The 25,697-nt window shown below is 39.3% G+C and overlaps 2 protein-coding genes and 1 long non-coding RNA gene across 3 annotated transcripts; all 3 read right to left on the minus strand.

Annotated features, from left to right (window-relative positions):
- Window positions 1-268: 268 nt before the first annotated feature.
- On the minus strand, window positions 269-5,496 carry LOC146703409 (NACHT, LRR and PYD domains-containing protein 3-like). The gene is made up of 9 exons (XM_085466621.1): window positions 5,227-5,496; window positions 4,986-5,120; window positions 4,852-4,911; window positions 2,990-4,772; window positions 2,087-2,248; window positions 1,832-2,005; window positions 1,549-1,716; window positions 1,309-1,355; window positions 269-1,218 (listed from the first exon to the last, which is right to left on the minus strand). The coding sequence occupies exons 1-9, from the start codon at window positions 5,270-5,272 to the stop codon at window positions 698-700; spliced, it is 3,096 nt and encodes a 1,031-aa protein (XP_085322747.1). The 5' UTR covers window positions 5,273-5,496; the 3' UTR covers window positions 269-697.
- A 3,010-nt stretch (window positions 5,497-8,506) lies between these two features.
- LOC146703410 (uncharacterized) lies at window positions 8,507-11,009 on the minus strand. The gene is made up of 3 exons (XR_014922098.1): window positions 10,957-11,009; window positions 10,302-10,839; window positions 8,507-9,591 (listed from the first exon to the last, which is right to left on the minus strand). It is a non-coding gene; the product is annotated as an uncharacterized LOC146703410 (long non-coding RNA).
- A 6,178-nt stretch (window positions 11,010-17,187) lies between these two features.
- On the minus strand, window positions 17,188-20,094 carry LOC146703411 (uncharacterized). The gene is made up of 4 exons (XM_085466622.1): window positions 20,037-20,094; window positions 19,352-19,546; window positions 18,759-19,162; window positions 17,188-18,215 (listed from the first exon to the last, which is right to left on the minus strand). Exons 2-4 carry the CDS (start codon window positions 19,488-19,490, stop codon window positions 18,039-18,041), a joined length of 720 nt encoding a protein of 239 aa, XP_085322748.1. The 5' UTR covers window positions 19,491-19,546; window positions 20,037-20,094; the 3' UTR covers window positions 17,188-18,038.
- Window positions 20,095-25,697: the final 5,603 nt, after the last annotated feature.

Genomic DNA, 25,697 nt, shown 5'->3' on the forward strand with positions numbered 1-25,697 from the left:
AATTTTGAGCTTGTCTATTTATTACTTCATTAATAAAATCCTTACCCTTATCTCTATATAGTGTTTCTCGGATTCCAAATCTGGGAATTATTTCTTTTATTGGGGTGTGTATGAGTCCAGTTTAGCACAGGGAAAAGCCTCCACTCATTTAGAATAAGGGTCAATCATTACTAGGCAATATTTCTACATAATCCATGTGAGTGTGTTGACACTCACATGGAGCCAGCAGTGGCCCACAGCTCATTTAAGTTTGAGACCCTGCTCTAAAGAGATTAAAGTTCAGTTTTTCTGGTAAGTACATTTTAAACGTGATGTCATCTAAATAAACATCACAGTGAATAACAGAAGCACCTTTACAGCAGGCTAGGTACTGATCACAGTCAACCTTTTTTCGTTCCTTCAAGACCACACAGTGTGGTGTTATCTGAAAAGCTCACATCACTAGTATCATTGTCACTCATTTCATGGAAATATATACAATGCAATGTTTCAGCTTGAATCCAAAGTTCTGAACTGTCCAGAATTACCATTCCATACAGAGCCAATATGGCTAATAGCAACCAAAAAGAATCCTGGTGTAATTTGAAATTAGCTGCAGCTCTTTTATCACATTATGGGCATCAGGCTCAGAAGTCCAGCATTTAGATGAAACAGAATTCTCGGGTGTCTCCAGATCAGAAAAGCAGATTGGCGATACTTAGCACAAATAAACCTTTGAGTCCACCCAGCCAAGGTGAAACCCGGGGTAAACAGGCTCATCGAAGGTAGTGTGGAAGGTGTGGAGGAGTTTAAGGGAACCACAAGAGAGCATGTAAAAGGAGAGCATCCCTGCTGACCAGTCCAGGAATACTCCTACTTTGTTGGAGTTGGGTTTGGTGGTTATAGGAATGCCTGTGCCTTTGTGCAAGGCTTTGTATCCATCTTTGTTGCAGTTCAAGCCCCAGGAGGAGTTATTTCGACCTAACCAGCAGTCATCAGTCTCTCCCTTCCTGGATATTCGTTTGTAGGCTACTCCTATGAAGACTCTCCCAGTCCACTCCGCCTCCCAGTAGTAGCGTCCTGTGAGCCCTTTTCTACACAACACTTGAGGCCAGAAATCAAACCTTTCTGGATGGTCTGGATATGGCTGCTTGGTCCAGCGTGTTGCTTTCCTGTTTTCCTCGGATAGAGAAAGATCTTTATGTGCTGTGTTTGGGTCCAGGGTGAGTTTGATGATATCTGATGAATCAGATTTAAAATTTCAGTTCATATTTTACATCACACAGTTTTCTGAGTATAGGAGAAAGGAGGGAGGTTGTGGTTACTCACATTTCTTTGGACCTGGCTGAATCCGGAACTCACCACACTGGTCCATGCTAAAATCATAACAGAGGGACAAATATGTTCAGACACTTGCATCACAATTAATGTTAGTTGTGTACACTGGTGATACTGACATTATCTGGTGGAGAAACTATCTAATGGTTGATGGTTACATCACCCAGTTCTTCACTATTTCTGCACTGAAATAACCTGTTACTTTTCAGATGTTGTGGATACCATCACTACCTGAGTTTCACCAGGCTGCATTGTGGGTCCTCTTTCAGAGCTGTTAGAAGATTCAACCCTGAGTTCCCTGGGTGGTTGTAGCTCATGTCCAGCTCTCTCAGGTGGCATGAGTTTAAAGCAGATGCCAAGAAAATGCAGCCCTCTTCTCCCACACTGCACAGGGACAAACTTCAAGAAATACAGAAAGTTATTTCATCCAGCTGTCTCCATGACAGTGACAAGAACAACTTCAGTTTGAATCTGTCTTTGTACCAGTACATAGCCTCACACTCAGGACACTCACTTGAGGGTTTCCAGTTTACAGTCAGAGCTCCTCAGTCCATCAGAAAACCTTCTAACTCCTAAATCGTGAAACTCATTATCACTCAGGTCCAGTAGTTTTAGCAGGCAAGAGGCAGAGCTGACAAATGATGCCAGGTCATTGGAGCTGCGTTCTGTTAGGCTACAGCTCCTCAGTCTGCACAAAGGAAAATGCTGTAATCATGTGCTTACATTTTGGCTGAGAAATAAAAATAAAAGAAACATGTTGAATATTAACCTGAGCGCCTCCACTTTGCTGTTCCTCAACCCACTGGAGAGCTTCATTAGTCCTACATCTGTCAGATTGTTGTTACTCAAGTCCAGTTCTCTAAGTTGGGATGAACTGATGGCATTCGCCAGGTTCTCACAGCAGGTCAACGTAAGGTTGCATGCATTCAGACTGCAACAGGGAAAACAGCAAGAAAATGGTAAGTAATCCCAGGAAGCAAAATCCCCTTATATATGCAGATTAGAAATACGTCTGTTATCCAGCACTGTTTGAAATTTTATGCAAAAACATCTGTCAAAATGTTAGCTAACTGCCTAACATCATGTATATTTAATATATATACTCACTAACTCTTTGTTAGGTACTTTTGTCATCTGATCAAGTGTTAATACAAACATCTAATCAGCAAATCAATGCATTTAGGCATGGTCGGGACATTCTGCTGAATTTGAAACCGAGCATCAGAACAGGGAATAAAAAATGTTTTAAGTGACTCTGAATGTGAAATGGTTGTTGTGCCAGACGGATCTAAGTATTTCAGAAACTGCTGATCTAGTTGGGATTTTCCCTCTCGAGCTTTACAGCGAAAACCTTGTGGTGTTTTCACATCAAACACAGCCAAAGCTTTAAATAATGTGTTGGGCATATGTAACAGAGATTCGAGCCAATAGGTCAGGCTGCAGCTTCCTCTAAAAGCTCGACTTTAAATGTGCTTTTTTCTATGCTTGTGACAGGCTGATATTAGCTATGCACAGATGCCCTGATTTTGCCCTGGTCATTCCAGGTAGGAAGAGATTAGGAGATGTTACTTAAAAGCACTGGGTTCCAATATCAATTGAGGAGTTACTCTTCTCAGTCTTTTGGAGTTTTGTTTTTTTCTCCTGTAGAAATTAATAACTGTAAACTACTTACTTTGCTACTTGGGCTGTTTTCACGACAGGTAGCAGCCTGAGAAGACCCTCCTCTGACCTGGTGTAGTTGCCCAGTTCAAACGTACTGTGCTCTTCTTCTGATGTCAGTAATACAAAAACTAGTGTGGCCCACTGGGCAGGTGAAAGATTGGCTCTGTTAAGGCTACCTGAGCTGAGGTAGCTCTGAATTTCCTTCACGAGGGAGTGGTCATTCAGCTCGTTCAGACAGTGGAAGAGATTGAGGCACCTGTCTGGTGATGGACTGGACCTGATCTTCTCCTTTATGTGTTTAACGATTTCAGTTCTTGTCTTTTGTTGTGTTCGGTTGTTGACCATTAGATGTTTCAGCAGCGTCTGATTGGACTCCAGGGACAGCCCCAAAAGGAAGCGTAGAAACATGTCAAAATCTCCTTTCTCACTCCGCAAAGCCTTTTCCACTGCTTCTTTGTAGAGGGTGAGCTCAGATGGTCTGGATAGAAAGCGTCGTGACGCGGACAACTTCACCAGGATGTTAACGTTGTCGTTGTGGAACGTGAGGAAGACGTACAACGCTGCAAAGAATTCCTGAACACTCAGATGCACGAAGCAAAACATCTTCTCCTTGCACACTGTCATCTCCTCATGGAAGATCTGTGTGTAGACTCCTGAGAACATGGATGCCTGCTCAGTATCGATACCATTCAGCTTTAGGTCGCTTTCATTGAAGATCAGGTGGCCTTTCTCGAGTTCTTGGAAAGCCAGCTTTCCTAAAGCCAGGAGATTAGCTCTCACACAGTCAGCATTTGACTCCCTTCTTCCTGTCAGCCTTTTCTTCATTGCCTCCTCACACAAGGATAAGAAGTGTATGTACATTTGAGTGAGAGTCTTTGGTGTGTCTTTGCTCTCTTTTGTAGCCATATTTTTCTCGAAAACAGTCGCTGCCATCCAGCAGAAAATTGGTATGTGGCACATGATGTGAAGGCTCCTGCAGGTTTTCACATGTGCTATCACCCGGTTTGCTAAGTTCACATCACTAATTTTCCTCCTGAAGTATTCATCTTTTTGCAGGTTGTTGAAACCTCGAACTTCAGTCACTAGATCAACGCAGTTCGCTGGGATCTGACTGGAAGCTACGGGGCGTGATGTGATCCACACGAGAGCCATAGGGAGCAATCTGCCCCTAATGAGGTTGGTCATTAATACGGCAATTGTGGTAGTTTGAGTCACATCTGACAGTATTTCACATCTGTTGAAGTCCAAAGAGAGGCGACTCTCATCCAGGCCATCGAGGATGAAGAGCATGTTTTTTTTCACATTAGTGAAAATTTCTATGTCTTTAATTTCAGGGAAAAGCACAACAAGAAGCTCCGCTAGACTGAAGTTTTTCTTCTTCATCAAGTTCAGCTCTCGGAACGAAAGTGGAAATACAAATTCTAGGTTTTCATTTGCTCTCTCCTCCGCCCAGTCCAGAGTGAATTTATTGGTCAAAACAGTTTTTCCAATGCCAGCAACTCCCCGTGTGACGACAGTCCTTATGTCACAGCCACGTTCAGGCAGAGGAGCGAACAGGTGATCGCAGTGGATTGATTTTTCCTCGCCCACATGGATCCTGGGTGTCGTCTCGATGTGTCTCACCTCATGCTCCTTGTTGACTTCGCCGCTTCCTCCCTCGGTGACGTAGAGCTCTGTGTAAATGTTATTGAGAGAGATTTTGTTTGTTTCTGTCGCCTGCCCCTCGAGAATGTGGCTGAACTTCCTCCTCAGAGTGGCTTTCAGGTTTTGTTGACTTTCTGCAACCTTGTCAACTGAAAGAGAAAACATTTATTTAAATGGTTTACTTTTTTAATGTAACATTTTTAAATTAAATAATTGAGAAGCACTCACTTTCAGGCGGCAGAGCACCACAGCTGTCTGTATGGTCATTGTTGAGGTCCTCTTTACACTCTGCAAAACGACACAAAGATCAGAAGAGACCAAACGGCGCATTCACTTAACTGCGTGTATCTACATGTATCTACCTTGCGTTGCTGAGAAGATATTGATGTTTATGTTGCCAACATTTGAACCAATTATGGAAGGAGCGACCACGTTGCCACCACTCTGTGCAGTGTAGTTTGGCTGGAAGTGATGAACCGCAGCCTGAATAAAGGGAACTGACTCGGAGAGAAAGCAAGAATAAGAGATCACTGAAGAAAAATGGTTGCTGGTGCTTTTCAGATTATCTTTTTGTTGCCTTACATTAAAAAAAATTAGACTTACCTTCAGAGAAATCATCTGTTTTATTACTAACGATTGATTGGTCCATTTTCTTTTTACAGTACTTTAATCCTCATGTAGTTTCTGTCAGGGAATACTCCTTGTCCTCAGTCTTTAACATCTCTGACTGTTCACTGAAGATATTTGCTTCCAAACAGTCAACTAGATGGTCAATAAATACATTAAACAAACCCTATTTTTTACTGTTACAAATCTGCTAAGACACCATTAAATCTAACAGACCAGAAGACGAATGCATGGCTGCTTACTAAAGTGAAACTGCCACTTAAATAACACACTGGCAGATGGTATTAAAGGAGAAGGTTACTTCCTGAGAAAAACAGGAAGTATGGTTTCTTGCATGCACAGACAGTCTGCCTTCTTAAACAAACCACAAAAGTTTCGTTTACTAAAAAATGTAAATGTCAAACAGCTGCAAGATATTTTGCTTTGTTTTATTGATTGCTTGATTGATTTTGGACAAACTAACTTGGTATCCAACAAAAAAAAAAAAAAACAGCAGTTTTTTAGGGTAAATGTAACAACCAATACATCAGACACAGATTCACACACAGGCAGCTAAATGCAGTGACAGAAGACATGTAAATTATGCAAAATCAGTATACCCAAACACAATTTCCATGAAAGGCCCGGAAGCAAGGTGGCATGGTGGTTAGCACTGTTGCCGCACAGCAAGAAGGTCCTGAGTTCAATTCTACCATCAGGCCGGGGTCTTTCTGTGTGGAGTTTGCATGTTCTCCCCGTGTTTGCGTGGGTTCCCTCCGGGTACTCCGGCTTCCTCCCACCGTCCAAAGACATGCAGCTTGTGGGGATATGTTAATTGGATAATCCAAATTGCCACTAGGTGTGAATGTGTGAGTGCGAATGGTTGTCTGTCCCTGTGTGTTGGCCCTGCGACAGACTGGCGACCTGTCCAGGGTGTACCCCGCCTCTCGCCCTATGACGGCTGGGATAGGCTCCAGCGCCCCCCGCGACCCTGAAAAGGATAAGCGGAAGCGAATGGATGGATGGCCCGGAAAGTCCCAAATCAGAGAGAAAATAAATCAAATGAATATGACAGAATATTTCAACAACACAATGGAACTTTTTGAGCTGTTAAACAAAAAAGTGTAGGGTAGGGTATTCATTCTGAAACGAAACAAATAAAAAATGTACTTTATAAATACAACGAAGTCAAACAAAATCATCTTCTATATCCTAATATATTGGAAAAGTTTTACTTACATTTTTTTGTCAGTTTGACCAAATTCTACCACGACCAGGATGAGGAGCCTTTGGTTTATCTTTATTGAAACTGGGAATGCTATGAGTCAAGCTTGTTTTATTCTACAAATACAGGCCATTTATTGTTTTATAATTGTCTTATAATTGATTAAAAAAAAAATCACTAGCCAGTAATAAAAATTAACCACCTAAGACCCGAACGCTTTCATGGCATGCATTTTTTATTTCTCTTTGATATTTGGGTTGATTGGGACCCAATGAATGTAAAAACAAAAAATTACCTGATTTTTGTTTCTGAGAAAAATTAGATCCACATATGATGACATTCGTTTTCAATTTTGCTCTTCTCCCTGTACACCAACTGCTGCACCTCCACCCACCAGTCTGTCAAGCTAATCAAGTTCGCAGACGACACCCCCGTCATTGGGCTCATCTCGGACGGGGACGAGTCTGCCTACAGGAGGGAGGTTGAACGTCTGGTGTCTTGGTGCAGCCACAACAACCTGGTGCTGAATGCCCAGAAGACAGTGGAGATTATTGTGGACTTCAGGAAGCACACAGCCCCACTCCCCCCCATCATCCTGACTGACACCCCATCACCTCTGTGGACTCATTCCGCTTCCTGGGTACCACCATCACCCAGGACCTGAAGTGGGAGCCCACCATCACCTCCGTCATCAAGAAAGCCCAGCAGAGGATGTACTTCCTGAGGCAGCTGAAGAAATTCAACCTGCCAACACGGACGATGATGCAATTCTACACTGCAATCATCGAGTCCATCCTCACCTCCTCCATCACCGTGTGGTACGCTGGAGCCACTATCAGGAACAAACAGAGACTGCAGCGTGTTGTGCGCTCTGCTGAGAAGGTGATTGGCTGCAGACTCCCATCTCTGCAGGACCTGTACACCTCCAGGACACTGCGGCGTGCAGCCCGGATCTCAGCTGACCCTTCTCACCCTGGACACAGTCTGTTTGACCTGCTCCCCTCAGGCAGGAGGCTCCGGTCCATTCGCACCAGAACCTCTCGCCATAAGAACAGTTTCTTCCCCTCTGCTGTTGGACACATGAACAATAACCACATGATTGTCCCCGCCACTAACACATGACCCTACGCTGTGTCACTGCATCATTTCATGTTTGGCACTGATCACCACCTGCACTCATGTATATATCTTTCTACGTAGCACTCATAATTCTTATTCTCATGTATATATCTCATGTATATCTCATGCACATATCTTTCTTTCTACATAGCACTTTAATTCTTATTGTCTGCACTGAAGCACCGCAGCAATTTCCTAATGTTGTAAACCTCAACATCTGGCAATAAACCCATTCTGATTCTGATTCTGATTCTGATTCTGAAGAGTGGCAGTTTAATGTCCTCGTAAGTGGAAATCAGGCCCTTGTAGCGAATTTGGTATTTTGGTCTAGACAACCCAAAATGTGATGTCCGGATATGTGGATGCCAGGTCCTAGGAGATTAAAGTGAAACCAACCATTTCTAAGCACTAAAACGGTGAAGACAGCAAACCCACTCTGGAAACTAAAAAACCAAAGTTGACTAAAAACAGAAATATAAAAACAAAACACCAAAATGTAACACCTCAGCCATAAACAGGGATAGTCTCTTACGCGACACATCTTACTCCACTGGAGGTTCTTATCTAGAGTAGATATGATGTCATCACGTTGTCTAGCAACTACCTACAAACCCATTACCCATTTGTGGGGTTTGTACGCCTACAGTACCTTATAAAGGTATTGCATTGCTCTCATTTTGCAATAACAACACCTCATTTAGAGAATAGGGAATACACTCATTTTTGCCATGTGAATTACCCCAGCCTACAAAATCATCATAATACATATAAATATGCAACCATAATGAAACTTATACACTTTATGCAGGTGAATAGTGTCTGGAAGATGTGTGTAGTAGTAGCCTCATTTCTTAGACATGAGATAGCTGACATTGTTTTTTAATCATACATTGATGTAAATACTTTTTTCTGTATGCAAACACACTTTGTCCTCAATATTTATCTTTATTTAGATTAGAAAACATTTTTTAGTGTGATTACATACATCAGTTTACCAACAGCATGAACAGTTAGTGTGATATTCTGTTATCACACTAGCATCAAATTATATCACTTTTACTGAAACCTGTGATTCATGGATTTGTATTAGACCTGACTAACATCATTTTCCTAGTCTACAGGATCACCATAATATTATTAGTCATCATCAGCATCATTTATCTCAAAAAAGTGAAATAAGAGTAAAGCTTCTGAGTGAACGTCTGGGTTTAGATCAGAATGGTTCTGCTTTCTTAAAAAATATCCAGTCTAAATTTTTGCTTTTACATTTTATTTAATGCAACTTCAGACAAAAACATAAAAGATAATCAAATCATCCTTCCCGATAGAAGACAGAAATTGATTCTACCAAAATAGAATATTACATATGAAAGCATTAGCGAGGCATCAGTCACTGAAAAGAAGTTAAAAACATATTAGTTCACAGTTTGGTTTCACACTCTCAGACCTGCACACTGTAGCTGTGCTTGTTGAACACAAGATGGAAGCAAAGTCCAAGTTGTGCTTTGTCACTTTTACAGCATACAAAACACACGATACTGCCAAAAGAACTTTAAATGATGTAAGATCTACAAATAAATAAGACTAACAGGAAAGACACGAGAGAATATTTAACATAAACTGTGCTACTTTTCATCTAAAAGAAAGAGGGATAAAAAAAACCATAATATGCAATTAATACAAGTCATCTTTAAGTGAACAGTGAAACCATAACCATAGGAGGAGTTACAAATACATAAAAATAAGGAGGAGGAATGTTTGAGAGGGTCGTGAAGGAGCACTGGCTCATTTAACCCTCATATCTCATCAAGGTTATTATGTTGAAGTTAACTGAAAAGGTTTCAGTCTTCATCAGCTTCACCAAACGTGACAACAGTCGTTACAACTAACGTTTCAACAAATTTAATGATGAGCACATGGGGAACATTTTCTTTATGTTTGCCAAACACTGAAGTCTCCTCAGTCAGATCTTCAGACAGTGGAAGCTCTGGAGATGAAGGAGTCGACAACTTCAGGGGCTGCAGATTAAAAGAGCAGAACAGAAAAACACCGATGGTGAGTAAGAAACAGGAAATCTTCTCTGGATTAAAGATTATTGTGTTTTATGTTGCTAATCATCTTCTTTAATCCTGGACTGGAGGTGTTACACATTTATCCTTGCGTTCTGGGGTTCTCACTTTTTATTCTTAGTTTGTGGTTACTATAATCATCCATTATGTCCCTAATGGATAATGGATAACTTCAAGAAAGCAAACGCTCAGAAGCACAAGGAAAGTCAGTGAATAATAAAAAAGCTGTTCTCTGGAATCCCAGAGTAAAACTTTAGAGCTGAAAATGAGCTCCAAAGAATCATTTCCTTCACTGGAGGTTTAGTTACATCAGCCTGACTAGTGAGTTGTTTGGGTTAGGTCAGTTTGTTGGGGTGAGTTTTGGAAAGTTGGGTTATTTCCTGTAATGAAACCTGCTGGACTGTTTGTCCTTCATCTCCTCTCTTAGGACTGATGTGTCCTGATCATTCCGGCACTTAAATATGCTGTGCTAACTTAAGACTAACTGCTAATTTTCTGAGCACTCTGTGCGGTTGTAAAAGTAGCTGAATAAAGATGATGGTGATTAATTATCGCACATCATCCATAATTGAGTCAAAGTGCCTAATGAACCTATTAAGATGAAGCTACATGGTTGATATATGGGTGTATGAAGCGTATAAAGAATGAAGCACACTCACCTGCACATTTCTTTGTCCTCCTGATGGATCAACTCTGTCGCTTTCACTCAAACTCATCATGGAAACATTAACTGGAGGCTCTGGGTTGTTGTTGACTTTGTTACAGAGTGAACATTTAAAAGACTTTTTCCACTTCTCACATTCTTGCACACAGCCGTTACAGAAGCTGTGGCCACACTGCAGCACCGCAGGCTCAGTGCAAACATGTGAACAAAGTGGACAACAATCCTCAATGAACGCTTCATCACTCCAGCTTAAACCACTGTTGGACTCTTCATCTGTCTTTGTGACTTCAAAAGGCTCTTCATCAACTTGATCTTCAAAGTCTGAATCTTTGAATTCATCATTTGGATCTTTGTGACTCAGCACTTGAGCCCAATCTTGTATTGTAGCTTCCACAGCATCTTTCTCATTAATCTGTACCGGCTTATCCAAAGTATTCTCCAGGTTGCACATTGTTGGATTCTCTCTCGTATGCTGTGCAAAGTGCCAGTGAAACGTAGAGCTGTGGGCTGATGGTGAAAGTCCAGAAACAAGACTTTAGAATAAATTTATGAAAGAAAATGAAACATAAATTAATAAAAACGGTAACATCTTTACATTTTAATTTAAAATAGATTTAAAAATTGAACAAACTCATTAATTTGATGCTCACCTTTGTCTTTCAGGCTGACTCCAAGTAGCTTCTGCTATTTTCCTGTGTAGAGTTCGTCTTTCACTCTTCAAATAACCAACAACTTGCTCACCTTAGATCCTTTATTTGGAATGGGGGCGGGGCTCCAGTATGGTAATGCATTTTCTCTTGAATGTGATTGGTTAAAGTAGACTGAGAGAAAATAACCTGTCGACTTGCGGAAAATGTGCAGTTTTTTTTCTGGGGAAGACTGAAGGCGGAGTTGTATTGAGTATGAATTATTTGACATCCTTTATATTAATATGACAACTAAGAATAATAAACAACTAACTCTCTTCAACAAAGAAAACATCGTGGCACGCAGCAATCTATCAAACAAGCTATTTCTGAAAGTAACAGAGGCAAATGTAATATTATTTCCAGATTTACAGTCCAGTCAAGGGTATTTGGTCAAGTAGTGGTTATACAATTCATGCCATGTACTGACATCACTATGTCTGTGGAGTCAGAGAAATGTCATTTCAATCCTCACAAGTACACCTGCGTGAAAACAAAGAAATGTCAGCAAGTTCTGGGGAACAAGGAAGTATTTATTTTCCAGGGCTGAAAAACATCTGTACAAATGACTTAAGAACACATGTTTCTGTGTAAAAGTTCTTCCTGGTCAACATTTGTCATCACCATCTAGGCTCGGGGATTCCCGTTAACAAGACATACCAGTTTCTATACAAGCCAGAAAATAACTGTCTGTTCGCTAGAAGTGGATTGTTTTTCTGTGTATCCGGTGCGGACTGACCTAAGCTTCTTACTGACAGCTCTGAACATGTGATATATTTTCTATTAATTAATATAACAGCTAATAATAATAATCCACAACAAACTCTCAAAAAAAAAAGCAGAAAGTTGGCCCACAGGGCTCAAAACTTCCCATGGGTGTTCAAATGAGCTGAGATCCTGTGAATGCCATAAAACATGACCCCACAGTGGGGATCAAGCATTCAGATTATGCTTTTCATTTCTGAACCATCACTGAGGTGCATTTCTTCACAGCAGCTTTGTTTGAAATAATGGGAAATTTATAGCTCATCATTTGTCTGCAGCTAAAAGAAGAGAAGAACACCCCAGCAATGGACATAAAGTGACAAGAAGTCAAAGCCAGGGGCGGATCTACAGGTGGGCAAAGGGGGACAACTGCCATCCTGTAGAGCCTTGCCCCCACCCCCAACTTTTATGTCCTTGACTCCATTTACGTATTTTCACATCAAAATCTTTTCTGTGTTCATAATTTCATCAATTTTGACAAGATACACAACATCACCTCCTGAAATGCAGTCCCAAATCATGACAGTCTCCAGATGTTTTACAGATTGATGTAGACATAGAATTAATAAAAAAAAACCATTTTATGTCTGTCAAACTGTTGTTTTTGCCATGTTTCATCCTTTTGGCTAAACAATTGGAACAAATTAGTCATTTTTGCAACAGGCTGCTAAATATAAATTGATTCTTTGCTAAGTTATCTGTTATGTGGTGACACAACATTGGCTAATTCATGCTTAAATCATAGGTCAGTTCTAATTGGTACAACAAGCAAACAAAATAAATTTCCCAGAAAAGGATCAGATTCAATAACTGGAAGGAAAACTTGTGGAAAAACAGCCAAAGTCCAAAGAAAATCTTTGAAATGCCTTCAGGAGAGATACAGGAGAAAAATGACAAGAAACTCTGGCTCCTTAGAAGCAAAATATAAATAAATGAGGGATGATTCAAAAGTTTTGCACAGTACCACATATATGTACTGTTACAAAAGTGGAAACCTATATTACACATGGTAAAAGCCTAAAATACAAAAAGCAAAACTGTAGGCTTCATTCTCTTAAATGCTTTGCTTGTGTGGATTCGGCTGAATGGTAACAGTAACAGTGAACATCGCTAATATGGTCACATTAGAAACATAACTATGGTTGTGCGTATCAAAGCCCTACCAAGCAAGCCTTGTTCCTTGTTCCTTAAAACTTGCTCACATTTACGATAAGTGGGTCAGCAAAGGGACAGAAGTGTTGCACTGCGATCAAATTTCTCTTGAATGTAATTGTCAAAGTCTGCAGTGCCAGTAATGGACTGTTTCCGCAAACAGTAAACAGATCAGTGCACTTTTTGCTCCTCTTCCTCCTCCCTGCTCTGCTGTGGTTTTTGTTGTTGTCACATGACTCAGCTGTGCTAAACAGATATGTATGCTACATGTAGTGGGTGAGAAAAAGCCGGAGGGGAGGTATTTCATGGCTGCAAATAATAACCTTGTAAAGATGTAGGCGTGTAAGAATGAAATTCAATACTTTGGCAACACAAGCAACTTGTATAAAAACTTGAAAACCTGTGAAAAAGAGACTTTTTCTGGTAAAAGATACTGACGGAGGAGGAAAAAAATCCTTCAGATAGACCCAGACCCCACAGAGTTCTTCCACAGAGGCAAGAAATATCCAGCTGAAGATAATGATTCAGTTGTTTTGGATCTTAAGCATTAGTTAATTTTAATTAAGTGTTATCATACCTGTAGACTATATTCAGACATTCCCTGCTAATCATACATAAGCTGCCTTTGTGAGTTAAAAGCATCTTTATCAATACTTGCTATCAGCAACAATGGCTGTGTATTTACTTGGGATTGGATCCAAATTTTGCAACATCACATATCACACATACCACTGTTTCAAACCTTCAAATGAAATGTTTTCTTTGTAAAGAATTTCCTGTTGCAGTCATTGTCACAGTCTATTCCAATGAACTGATCATACCAGTTACTATATGAAGCACAAACTTACATGTCTATTCGGTTGAAATGGGATGTTTTTCTGGGTATATGTTGCCGACTAAAAGCGACCATTATTGACCTGAGCTTCATACTGACAGTTTTTTATATTAATCCGATAACTAATAATAATCCACAACTGGCTATCTTCAGCAAAGTGCACATCATGGCACGCAATAAGCTGTCAAACAAATTCACAAACTACATGGTGATGTTAGTTAATGCTTGATGTGTTAACAGCTGGAGGGGCTGTGTCCTGTATTAAATACTGATGGAGGACAAATGAAAGAGAGCAAATATTCCCCAACATAACTTGTGACCAGCAGGAGATCTACGTCTGCTGTTTCGAAGTTTTAAAACAAAAATAGGCTCATTTTGAGCCTCCTTTCAAAATAACACAGGAAACATGGAGAGACAAGGCACGATAACACAAGCTTGACAATGGAACATGGAACATGTAGACATAAAACACATGACAGACTGGGGATGCATGGAACACAAGGAGAGGTAAATGAAAACAGATTAGGGAGACCAAGGCACAGGCTTAACTTACACGTTTAACATAGGGAACAAGACAGACTACACAGAAGACAGGACAAGACTCAAAAACATGGCGACCTGGAAGAAACATAAATTAGACTAAGACATACTAAATAAAAATACTAAAACTTAAAATTATCTTATAAGTAATCAAAAATACAAAATGGCTCAACTACAACCTTAACTAAGAACAACACATGAACTAAACGCTAACATAAGAAATCAACAATACCAAATAACTCAAAGCGCTGGGTCACAGATCCGAGACGTTGACAGAATGATTGGAAAAGTTGTTATTGTAAGCATCACATAGCCTTTTAATGTGCTACATTTGCATTAGATAGAACAAGGTGCAATAGTTGCTAATAAAACGTACTAACTTAGCTTTTTCCTTGATTACTGACAACTGTGGTTTACAACATTTCAGTCCTGTTAGACAGTTTTTGTTTTTTTCATTTGAAGCACTTTTGTAAATAAGTCAGACGTTGATGTCATGTGTTTGTGTAAGAAGTTTTCCTGGTCAACAGATGTCGTCACCATCTAAGACCGATACATTCCAATGAACTAGGCACACCAGTAAAACAGAAACTATTCTCCCTGTTCACTAGAAGTGGACTATTTTTGTGGGTATAAGGTGCAGAACATAAGTGGTCCTTTATTGACCTGAGCTTCTTATTCACAGTTTTAATCACTGACATCTTTTATATTAATTTGATAACTAATAATGATAAACAAGAAACTTCCTTCAACAAAGCACACCTCATGGTACACAACAATCTTACAAACATATTAAATAATTTCAGTATTGAGAAGGTTACTTTTAAAATGTATTCCACTACAGATTACAGAATACATGCCCCAACATGTATTTTGTAACGTATTCCGTTACGTTACTCAATGAGAGTAACATATTCTGAATTCTTTGGATTACTTAATATATTATCATGCTGTTTACAACAACATGAATGTACTATTGCTGTGTGATTTATTGCTATTACTTAAGGATAGTCGCCATACCAATAACAACTAGATTTTTAAATCTTAATATAAAATGAGTAACAGTATGTTGACATTAAGTAAGGCTGCACTTTTAGCAGTGATCTCCTATTCTGCGCGTATATAAAACAGGTCTGTGGCTCCAAACCGCAGTAAGGGGACCTCTGGCTAATATGTCGGGTTCTGTGTCGGGCTTGTAGCCGAAAACTAGCTTTTCTTTGTTGTCTGGGTCAACTTTGCTAGCGAGAGACAGAGAGAGGCACTGAAAGGCTGCTCCAATGGAACTTATTGTTTCGGAGGAAAACACGAACACATAGTCGAGTCTTAATTATTTACTTACAACTGGGCTACACTGCCCATAAGGCTACATTCTTTAGGTCTATGCCTGTAACACTCTACCTATTGCTTTCATATGAAAAAATTTTTTGAATAATAATTTTTTAAAAATACTTCTTCACGTCATTATGCAGGCCGAAAGTAGAGGTGACATGGGCAGCGAGACTGAGACACCGACATTAGAGCCTCTTAATGCGTGTTTTGTTTGGGTTTTCTCCAGCGTGGAATTACCAAAAATAGAGAAGGCATAGCCGAACATATGAAACAGGAAAAGACCGCCGTGTAATCCATTCATTTCAACAAAGTAACTGTATTCTGAATACCACCTTTTTAAATGGTAACTGTAACCGAATACAGTTACTCATATTTTGTATTTTAAATACATAACATGTGTTCCGTTACTCCCCAACACTGAATAATTTACAAAACTACATAACCAAATAACATATTAGTTAATAGATGATAGCCTGGAAAGTAAAGTCTTTATAAAGAATTTTCAGGTATCCATACTTTCAGTGTTGTGCCAAAAAGTGTTGAACTGTGAAATGCAATATTTCCATCAGCTCAACAAACATCAGCAAACACACAAACACACATTTCATGGCTGATGATGCTTAACTGAATTATTTAGACTATCTATTGATATGTTTGTGTTTGTAGTACAACTTATCCTATTTGATCAAACTACTATGAAAGTTTTATAAAAGGGGTTTTTTGTTGTTGTTCTTTTGCTATGTGAGGTTCAGAAATTCTCACTAGTCTTTTCCAATGTCAAGATTTCTGTCAGTGTATGCTCAAATATGGGACTTTACAGTACTGCCTGAATTTCTCTTCATACTTTTAAATAGCCAAGTCGTGGAGATTTTTTTTCTTGTGTCCCAAATTACAGATTCAAATTAAATTTTTATCGTAAGAAAGGAACATGAACGTTTCATCTTTAATAGTTGCTGAGATATTCATGTTCAGACATGGCCTAAGATTTCAAAGAGTGAAAATCATATTGGCAGCGCCTCCAACTGCCCAAATAACTCTAAAATTTTGTGTGTTTCATTAGTGTGGTATAATCACTGATGCACAATGCAGAGTGTAAAAATGCAATTAAATTAGACTCTTTAACAGTGTGACAATATCCAGAAGATAGACTGTAGACGTGTTCTTATCATGGTGTTTCATGCAGGCCACATACTAGAACCCTGAAAGAAAAAGTATGATTTCATGTTTGGATTTTTGAATTGTTCAAGGAAATGGAATATATATAATATATAGTAGATAATGGAAACTGAGCTATTGTGATCTCAAATGCACTTTGATAATATCATTTAATATCATGATGTCATGTAGAGAGCCTGTATAAATCTGTTCTTGAAACTGTGATGAGAAACAGATTCTGTTACAGCTGTGGGTTTACCAGCATTTCTATATCTATCTATTTATTTAGATTATAAAACATTTTTTAGTGTGATTACATACATCAGTTTGAGATTTTTAATCTCAATGAGATTTTTTACCTGGATAAATAAAGGATTAATAATAATAATAACAGCATGAACAGTTAGTGTGATATTCTGTTATCACACTAGCATCAAATTATGTCACTTTTACTGAAACCTGTGATTCATGGATTTGTATTAGACCTGACTAACATCATTTTCCTAGTCTACAGGATCACCATAATATTATTAGTCATCATCAGCATCATTTATCTCAAAAAAGTGAGATAAGAGTAAAGCTTCTGAGTGAACGTCTGGGTTTAGATCAGAATGGTTCTGCTTTCTTAAAAATATCCAGTCTTAATTTTTGCTTTTACATTTTATTTAATGCAACTTCAGACAAAAACATAAAAGATAATCAAATCATCCTTCCCGATAGAAGACAGAAATTGATTCTACCAAAATAGAATATTACATATAAAAGCATTAGCGAGGCATCAGTCACTGAAAAGAAGTTAAAAACATATTAGTTCACAGTTTGGTTTCACACTCTCAGACCTGCACACTGTAGCTGTGCTTGTTGAACACAAGATAGAAGCAAAGTCCAAGTTGTGCTTTGTCACTTTTACGGCATACAAAACACACGATACTGCCAAAAGAACTTTAAATGATGTAAGATCTACAAATAAATAAGACTAACAGGAAAAACACGAGAGAATATTTAACATAAACTGTGCTACTTTTCATCTGAAAGAAAGAGGGATTAAAAAAACCCTCAAAATATACTGTTACAGACAACAGAATAAACCATTTCATAAAAAGACCAGCTCGTGATGAGTTAACGCCAGCCTGTTAATGCACTACATGAAGAGAAACCATATGAGGAGTTATGTTCATAAGGAGGAATGTTTGAGAGGGTCGTGAAGGAGCACTGGCTCATTTAACCCTCATATCTCATCAAGGTTATTATGTTGAAGTTAACTGAAAAGGTTTCAGTCTTCATCAGCTTCACCAAATGTGACAACAGTCGTTACAACTAACGTTTCAACAAATTTAATGATGAGCACATGGGGAACATTTTCTTTATGTTTGCCAAACACTGAAGTCTCCTCAGTCAGATCTTCAGACAGTGGAAGCTCTGGAGATGAAGGAGTCGACAACTTCAGGGGCTGCAGATTAAAAGAGCAGAACAGAAAAACACTGATGGTGAGTAAGAAACATGAAATCTTCTCTGGATTAAAGATTATTGTGTTTTATGTTGCTAATCATCTTCTCTAATCCTGGACTGGAGGTGTTACACATTTATCCTTGCGTTCTGGGGTTCTCACTTTTTATTCTTAACACAGTTACTGTGTGGAAAAAGTTTGTGGTTACTATAATCATCCATCATGTCCCTAATGGATAATGGATAACTTCAAGAAAGCAAACACTCAGAAGCACAAGGAAAGTCAGTGAATAATAAAAAAGCTGTTCTCTGGAATCCCAGAGTAAAACTTTAGAGCTGAAAATGAGCTCCATAGAATCAACTGCTAATTTTCTGAGCACTCTGTGCGGTTGTATAAGTAGCTGAATAAAGATGATGTTGACTAGCTATCGCAGATCATCCATAATTGAGTCAAAGTGCCTAATAACCCTATTAAGATGAAGCTTTATGGTTTTATACGGGAGTAGGAAACATTCTGGATCAACAGTAAAGAATGAAGCACACTCACCTGCACATTTCTTTGTCCTCCTGATGGATCAACTCTGTCGCTTTCACTCAAACTCATCATGGAAACATTAACTGGAGGCTCTGGGTTGTTGTTGACTTTGTTACAGAGTGAACATTTAAAAGACTTTTTCCACTTCTCACATTCTTGCACACAGCCGTTACAGAAGCTGTGGCCACACTGCAGCACCGCAGGCTCAGTGCAAACATGTGAACAAAGTGGACAACAATCCTCAATGAACGCTTCATCACTCCAGCTTAAACCACTGTTGGACTCTTCATCTGTCTTTGTGACTTCAGAAGGCTCTTCATCGACTTGATCTTCAAAGCCTGAATCTTCACGTTCTCGAACTTTAAAATCTAGAACTTCATCATTTGGATCTTTGTGACTCAGCACTTGAGGCCAATCTGGTGCAAATTTAAAAAGTACGTTAATAAAGGGTAAAGAAATAGAAATGGTATGGTTCATTTAATCACATTAACTGCTTAGTAACAAACAAATCGTTGCAGATCAATGAAGATTTAAATGTTTGCATGATGCACAGATACAGATTGTGCCTTGCACACAGACAAACCCGCTGTACAACAACATTTTACCTTCAGTGAAGTTTACTGTGAGGCTGTGGTGTTTAATGCTACTCAGTTTTTCCATTGTAACATCCACAGCATCTTTCTCATTAATCTCTACCGGCTTGTCCACAGTTTTCTCTCTGAAAGTATTCTCTAGGTCGCACATTGTTGGATTCTCTCTCTCGTATGCTGTGCAAAGCCAATGAAATGTAGAGCTGTGGGCTGATGGTGAAAGTCCAGAAACAAGACATTAGAATTAATTTATAGAAGAATTAAATTTTATTTAGGCTTAGAAATTGGTTTTTTTTTTACCAGCAGTTTCTGGCTGCATAGAATTACAGTGACAGGTTAGAGTAAGGATAAAGTCACTAAATTTTCTATTAAAAGCAAGAAAAAGAAAAAAGACAGGAAGCAGAAAATTTACGCCTGGTTTGTTTTACTCTTTGAAAAGGTTCTCAAAGTTTCAGCTCTAAGTGCCAATAAAGGAGCCAACATAGGACTTATAGTTGTCTAAACATTACTGAGGTGCATTAACAGCTGCTGTACTTTGCATAATGAGGAATTTATAGCTCATCATCTGTCTGCAGCTGTGAGAGCATACCCCAGCACGCTGCAGAAAGTGACCAGAAGTCAAAGCCCACACAGTACAAAATTTACATTTTAACTTAAAATAGATTTTAAAATGGAACAAACTTATTAATTTGATGCTCACCTTTGTCTTTCAGGCTAACTCCAAGTAGCTCCTGGTGTTTTCCTGTGTAGAGCTGGTCTTTCACTCTTCAAATAACCAACAACTTGCTCACCTTGCTCAAGTTATTAGGAACAGAAGGGGGCGGGGCTGCTGTTTGTTAATGTGGTTTCTCTTTAATGCGATTGGTCAAAGTAAGCGGACAAACTAACCTCTCGACTTGCCCCTGTTTTTGCAGGGGCAGATTGAAGACGATGTTAAATTGTTCATTCACGGTTCTAATTATTTGACATAATTTATAGTAATATGACAACTATAAATATGAATATTCAGCAAAGCAAACATCATGACACAGCGTCATCTGTCAATTTAAGAAACTAATAATGTCAAATTTATTATTATTTCTAGATTTTGCCATTTTTTCTTACTTTGGGTTTGTGTCAGATATCTGTTGTTATACCTCTTGAAGCCACACAAGACGATTTCTATAACAGTACATATGAGGGTATTTGGACAATTAGTAGCTATATATTTCATGCCATGTAATGATATCACTGTGTCTGTGGAGTCAGGGAAATATAATTTAAATTTTCACAAGTATACCTGCATGACACTAAGGACAGTTAGCAAGTTCTGGGGAACAAGAAAGTATTTATCTTGCAGAGCTGAAGAACATATGTATATATGTTATAAGAGCACAACTTTCAGTGTAAAGATTCTTCCTGTTCAACATCTGTCATCACCGTAAAGGTCCGTGCATTCCAGTGAACAAGGCATACCAGTTTGTATGCAAATCAGAAAATAACAGTCTGTTCACTAGAAGTGGAGTGTTTTTCTGTGTATGAAGTGCGGACCGATATAAGCTTCTCACTGACAGTTCTAATCATGGGACATTTTTGTATTAATATGATAACTAATAAGAATCCACAACTAAACCTCTAACATAAAAATCCTTTAAACAGTAATGAAGTGTAATACAACTTAAATAGGGTGGGAAGTAACAAAGTACAAATCTTTGCTATTGTACTTCATTATCTGTGCTTTACTTGAGTACGTATTTTTCTGGCAACTGTTTTACTTTTACTCCCTTCATTTTTAAACAATTACCTGTACTTTCTACTCCTTACATTTTCAAAACAGGCTCGTTAGTTTTGGTTTGACTAATTTCAGGTTAGTCAAACGTCACTGTGGACCTTTAATCCAGATTGAGCCTAAACAGTATCACAGGTGCTACAAGTGTTGCAAAGGCAAACATGGTCAGTTATAAGTTTGCAAAAAAAAATTTATTGAACGGTTAGAATTTCAAATTACTTTTACATGGTGACATGGACCTCCATCTCTCCGCACCGCTCCAGGAGACAAAGGCTGCCATCCCCAGGCAGTAAACACTTGGTAAAAACAGAATGTTAACATAACATTGGTCAAAGTTGGAGGAAAGCCTTTAGACCCCATGTCCGCTCACATTTTATCTTCTGGACCTTTCGGACATCTCCCTGTAGGGAGATGTTGCTTCTCACATCACCACGGCAACCATCCTAGGTTGGTGTCCGGCATGCAGAGAGAGAGAAGGGGGAAAGAGAGCATTCCCTAACACCAGAATTTATGGCCCTGATTTTTTCTCTTACAGAGTCAGCATTAAAGATTTGTACCTTCTTGTGCCATCAGCAGGCCAAGCAGACTATCCCTCTCAAATTCCTCAGAGAAGAACTGATGTAGACAAACTGCTATTTAAATGCTGCAGGTTAGTGCTGGCTAAACCGGTTAGTTTGCTGTACTGTGATGGATTTAGATCAGCTGATCACGATCTGTACATTAAGAAAATCTACTGGAGCTCTCAATAGAAATTTTTGTGAGTTGTGATTCTTTTCCTCACACTGAGCTTTACAGTCAATTTTAGGGTTCCCCCACCTGCTGAAACCCACTTGAACCCCTGACTCTACACGTTTTCCTGTTTAAACACAAAGTCACCCACGACAATGAGGCGACAGAAAACAGAGCTATTTTTATATTCTTTCTTTTCTCTGCTCGTGTTCTACTTACCTGATTAATTACCTGACCATATTAATTAATTAGAATTAAAATTTAGACCAAAATAAAGTTTGTGTTTCCATCTACTAATAATATTTTATCCATCCATCCATCCATTCTCTTCCAATTATCCTTATCAGGGTTGGGGGGAAAAGGGGCTGGAGGCTATTCCAGCTGTCATAGGGCGAGAGGCGGGGTACACCCTTTCACAGGGCCAAACATAGAGACAGACAACCATTCACACGTATGAGCATTAAGAATCCACAATTAACCTAACCCCACTAACAATAATTATTTTATTATTAAATTAATATAGCTAGGTTCAGTTAGCTTAAAAATCAGTGGTACAAATTAGTACTTTTCAGAGCCTCTACTTTTTCACTTTTACTTGACTAAAAAAAAATTTAATGGTAAATGGCCTGTATTTGTATAGCGCTTTACTCAGTCCCTACGGACCCCAAAGCGCTTTACACTACATTCAGTCATCCACCCATTCACACACACATTCACACTTTCACACACTGAATGGGGTGAAAACACATAAAGTGACCAGAATTCAAAGCAAACACAAGAAAAAAATGTAAATTTCACTTAAAATACATCTTAAAAATTTCCAATTGCTTATTAACATAATTTTCCTGTTTTCTTGTGTAGAGCTGTTCTGCTGCGCTCTCAAATAAATGTTTCCTTGTTCCTTAAGTCAGCAAGGGGGGCAGAAGTGTTGCACTGTGGTGCAATTTCTCCTGAATGGGATTTCTGCCAGAAACGGACTCTTTCCGTAAACAGTAAACAGATCTGTGCAAACACGCTCCCCTCATGCCTGCACAGTAAAAACAAAAAGAGGCTCGTTTTGTTTCTTTTCTGGTCTTGCTGCTTCTTATCTGGAACATCACTGTTGGTGATTCTCAAGAAACACCTCCCACACACGCAGGACAAGGAAACAGGTGAGGACAGTCTGTGGAAAATATATTGAACTGACGTTAATATGACCAACCTGAGCTGAGACAAATCATGAGGGTATCTTCAGACACTGATGCTGTTTATTTCTTCTTGTCCGCAACCTCCTGTGACTTTAGTTCATTTTTGTGGAGAAAGAATTCTGATTAATATTAGAGGACTTTCAAGAGTATTTGGAACCCAGAGAGCCCAGAGAGGATAATGATTCAGACAATGTGTCACTTCTTGAATAATCAGAAATGTTATTCTGTGTCACTGGAATTGGAAAAACAGTTATTCTAACCATGAGATGGCTGTTAAGTGTGCTACATTTGCATCAGGTAGCACAACATGAATAAACATGAATAACTGTGGTTTACAACACTGAAGTCCTTTTAGATTGTTTTCTTTTAAATTTGAAGAATTTATGTAAATGAGTTAGACCTTGATGTCATGGCTTTGTATGCGAATTCTGCCTGTTGAACATCTGTCACCACCATTTAAGGCCGGTACATTCCAGTAAACTAGACACACCAGTTACTATATAAGCAGAAACTATTCTCTCCATTCATTGGAAGTTGGCTATTTTTGTGGGTATAAGGTGCAGACAGAAAGTGGTCCTTTATTGACCAGAGCTTCTTACTCACATTTCTAATAATTGATATCTTGTATATTAATATAATAGCTAAAATAATCAACAGTAAACTCCCTTCAACAAAGCAGAGGCAATTGATAAACTGCAAATTTAAAGGTTACATGTCACGTCATAATTTTTATTCACGGTGCCATCGGAGCTGCAGAAAGGCGTCTAAGAAGTATAGTAAGCTGTCCATACCTGAGGCCTTGGAAACTGCCAAGTAAGACTCACAGCCTTGGCCAGCTGTTTGAAAAGATACACCAGAGAGATAGAAGGCAGAAGAACAAACCAGCTGTTCTCCACAGAACCAGCCAAGGTGTACTCTCAGTGGTAAGGGAACAATATGAGAACAGCACCGCCACCAAGGCTGAAGACGAAGTAATACTGAAAGAGCATTTGGGAGAAGGATGCAACACATAACAACAATGCTCAGTGGCTAGTGGATCTAAGAGTAGCCCTGAACAGGATCCAGTAACCATCACAGTGGCAGGCATGCAAGAAAGGATCTCCAGTCTGAAGAGCCGGACAGCACCAGGCCACAACACGGCTGAAGAAGCTGACTCCGCTCCACGAGCATCTGGCAGTAGAAAATGAATCAGCTGCTAGTCCATGAGAGTAACCCAGAATAGCTAACTGAAGGCCGGACAGTCCTGATCCCCAAAGACCCCCAGAAGGGACCGATCCCATCAAACTATCCACCAACAGTGATGGGAATAACGGCGTTACTAGTAACGCTGTTACTAGTAATGCCGTTACTTTTTTCAGTAACTAGTAATCTAACTAATAACTATTTCTATTGTTTCAACGCCGTTACAGTTACAAACAAGAAAATGCAGGGCAGACATGTTACTATTTTTTAACAAACTGTTGACACTGTCTTCCAGTAATGTGTCATGCTTTGTAGTGAATCAGAAGAGCAAACTCCCATCGAGTGAGAGCCAGCTCCCCACTTTTTTTTTAACGAGGTTTGTTGTTTTGCCACAGTTTTTAATTGTCTTTCCACATACATCGCACACAGCATAATTTCTATGCTGAACGTTAACACAGTTATGGTTTGTGAACAGTCGAGATTGTGTGTTTTGTGGTCTAATGTTTTGTGCCCCAGGGTTTCTCATTGGCTTACACTCTTGAAGAGGTGTAGTATGCACATGAATGAGAGGCGGAAGGTGATTGTAGTTCCTATTAACAGGAACTACAAGTTAGACCTTGATGAATAAGTTAGACATCAGAATCTATATTACCAGGTTGCAGTTGAGTTGTCTAAAGGTAACCTCCTGTCTTCTTTTTTCAGCCACCTTTCCTTGACCATATTTTCCACATTTTCCATCAAGATCAAGGAAAGGTATGAAGAACAATTAAGAAGGACTTCACAAAAGAGACACACAGTGCAGAACGTCCAGTTGCACTTGAATTAGACTCAATGTCCTGAGGATAGACTACAAAAGTGTTTGTAGCAGGCGTGGTTGTGTATTTTTTGTTACAGGTGGAACAGGTGGCAACCCATTGTGTTTTTCTACTAGTGCACTTTCGTCTTATTCTTACCTTTTTCACACATATATTTAAAAAAAGAAAAAGATGAAAAAGAAGACTCCGTGGAGCAATGTTCCCTCTAAGCTGCGCGCGTGCGCAATTGCGCACTGCTGGCACGGTCTCTGCGCACAGAAAATCTGTGTTGCGCATGAAATGAAAATAAATACGTTAACAATTCTGTTTGACAATGTTAGTCAGTAAGTGACTGGCTGCTCCCGTATGGGATTAGAACGATGCCACCTTATCCCATAGGGGTGGGCAATCTCAGTCCACAAGGGCCGGTGTCCCTGCAGGTTTTAGATCTCACCTTGGGTCAACATTAGTTCGTTACCAGGCCTCTGGAGAACTTCAGGACATGTTGAGGAGCTAATTTAGCCATTTAAATCAGCTGCGTTGGTTCGAGGACACATCTAAAACCTGCAGGGACACCGGCCCTCATGGACTGAGATTGCCCACCCCTGCCATAGTCCAACCAATGATGCGATTCACATTCGTATATATACGCAGCTAATCAACGTCGTTGACAGGCTATGGCTGTATCCCAATTCAGGGTC

Source organism: Copadichromis virginalis, linkage group LG8 (assembly GCF_057382275.1).
Source record: "Copadichromis virginalis isolate Kocher_CV1m ecotype Utaka linkage group LG8, C_Virginalis_male_GT1.1, whole genome shotgun sequence".
Classification (NCBI taxonomy): domain Eukaryota; kingdom Metazoa; phylum Chordata; class Actinopteri; order Cichliformes; family Cichlidae; genus Copadichromis; species Copadichromis virginalis.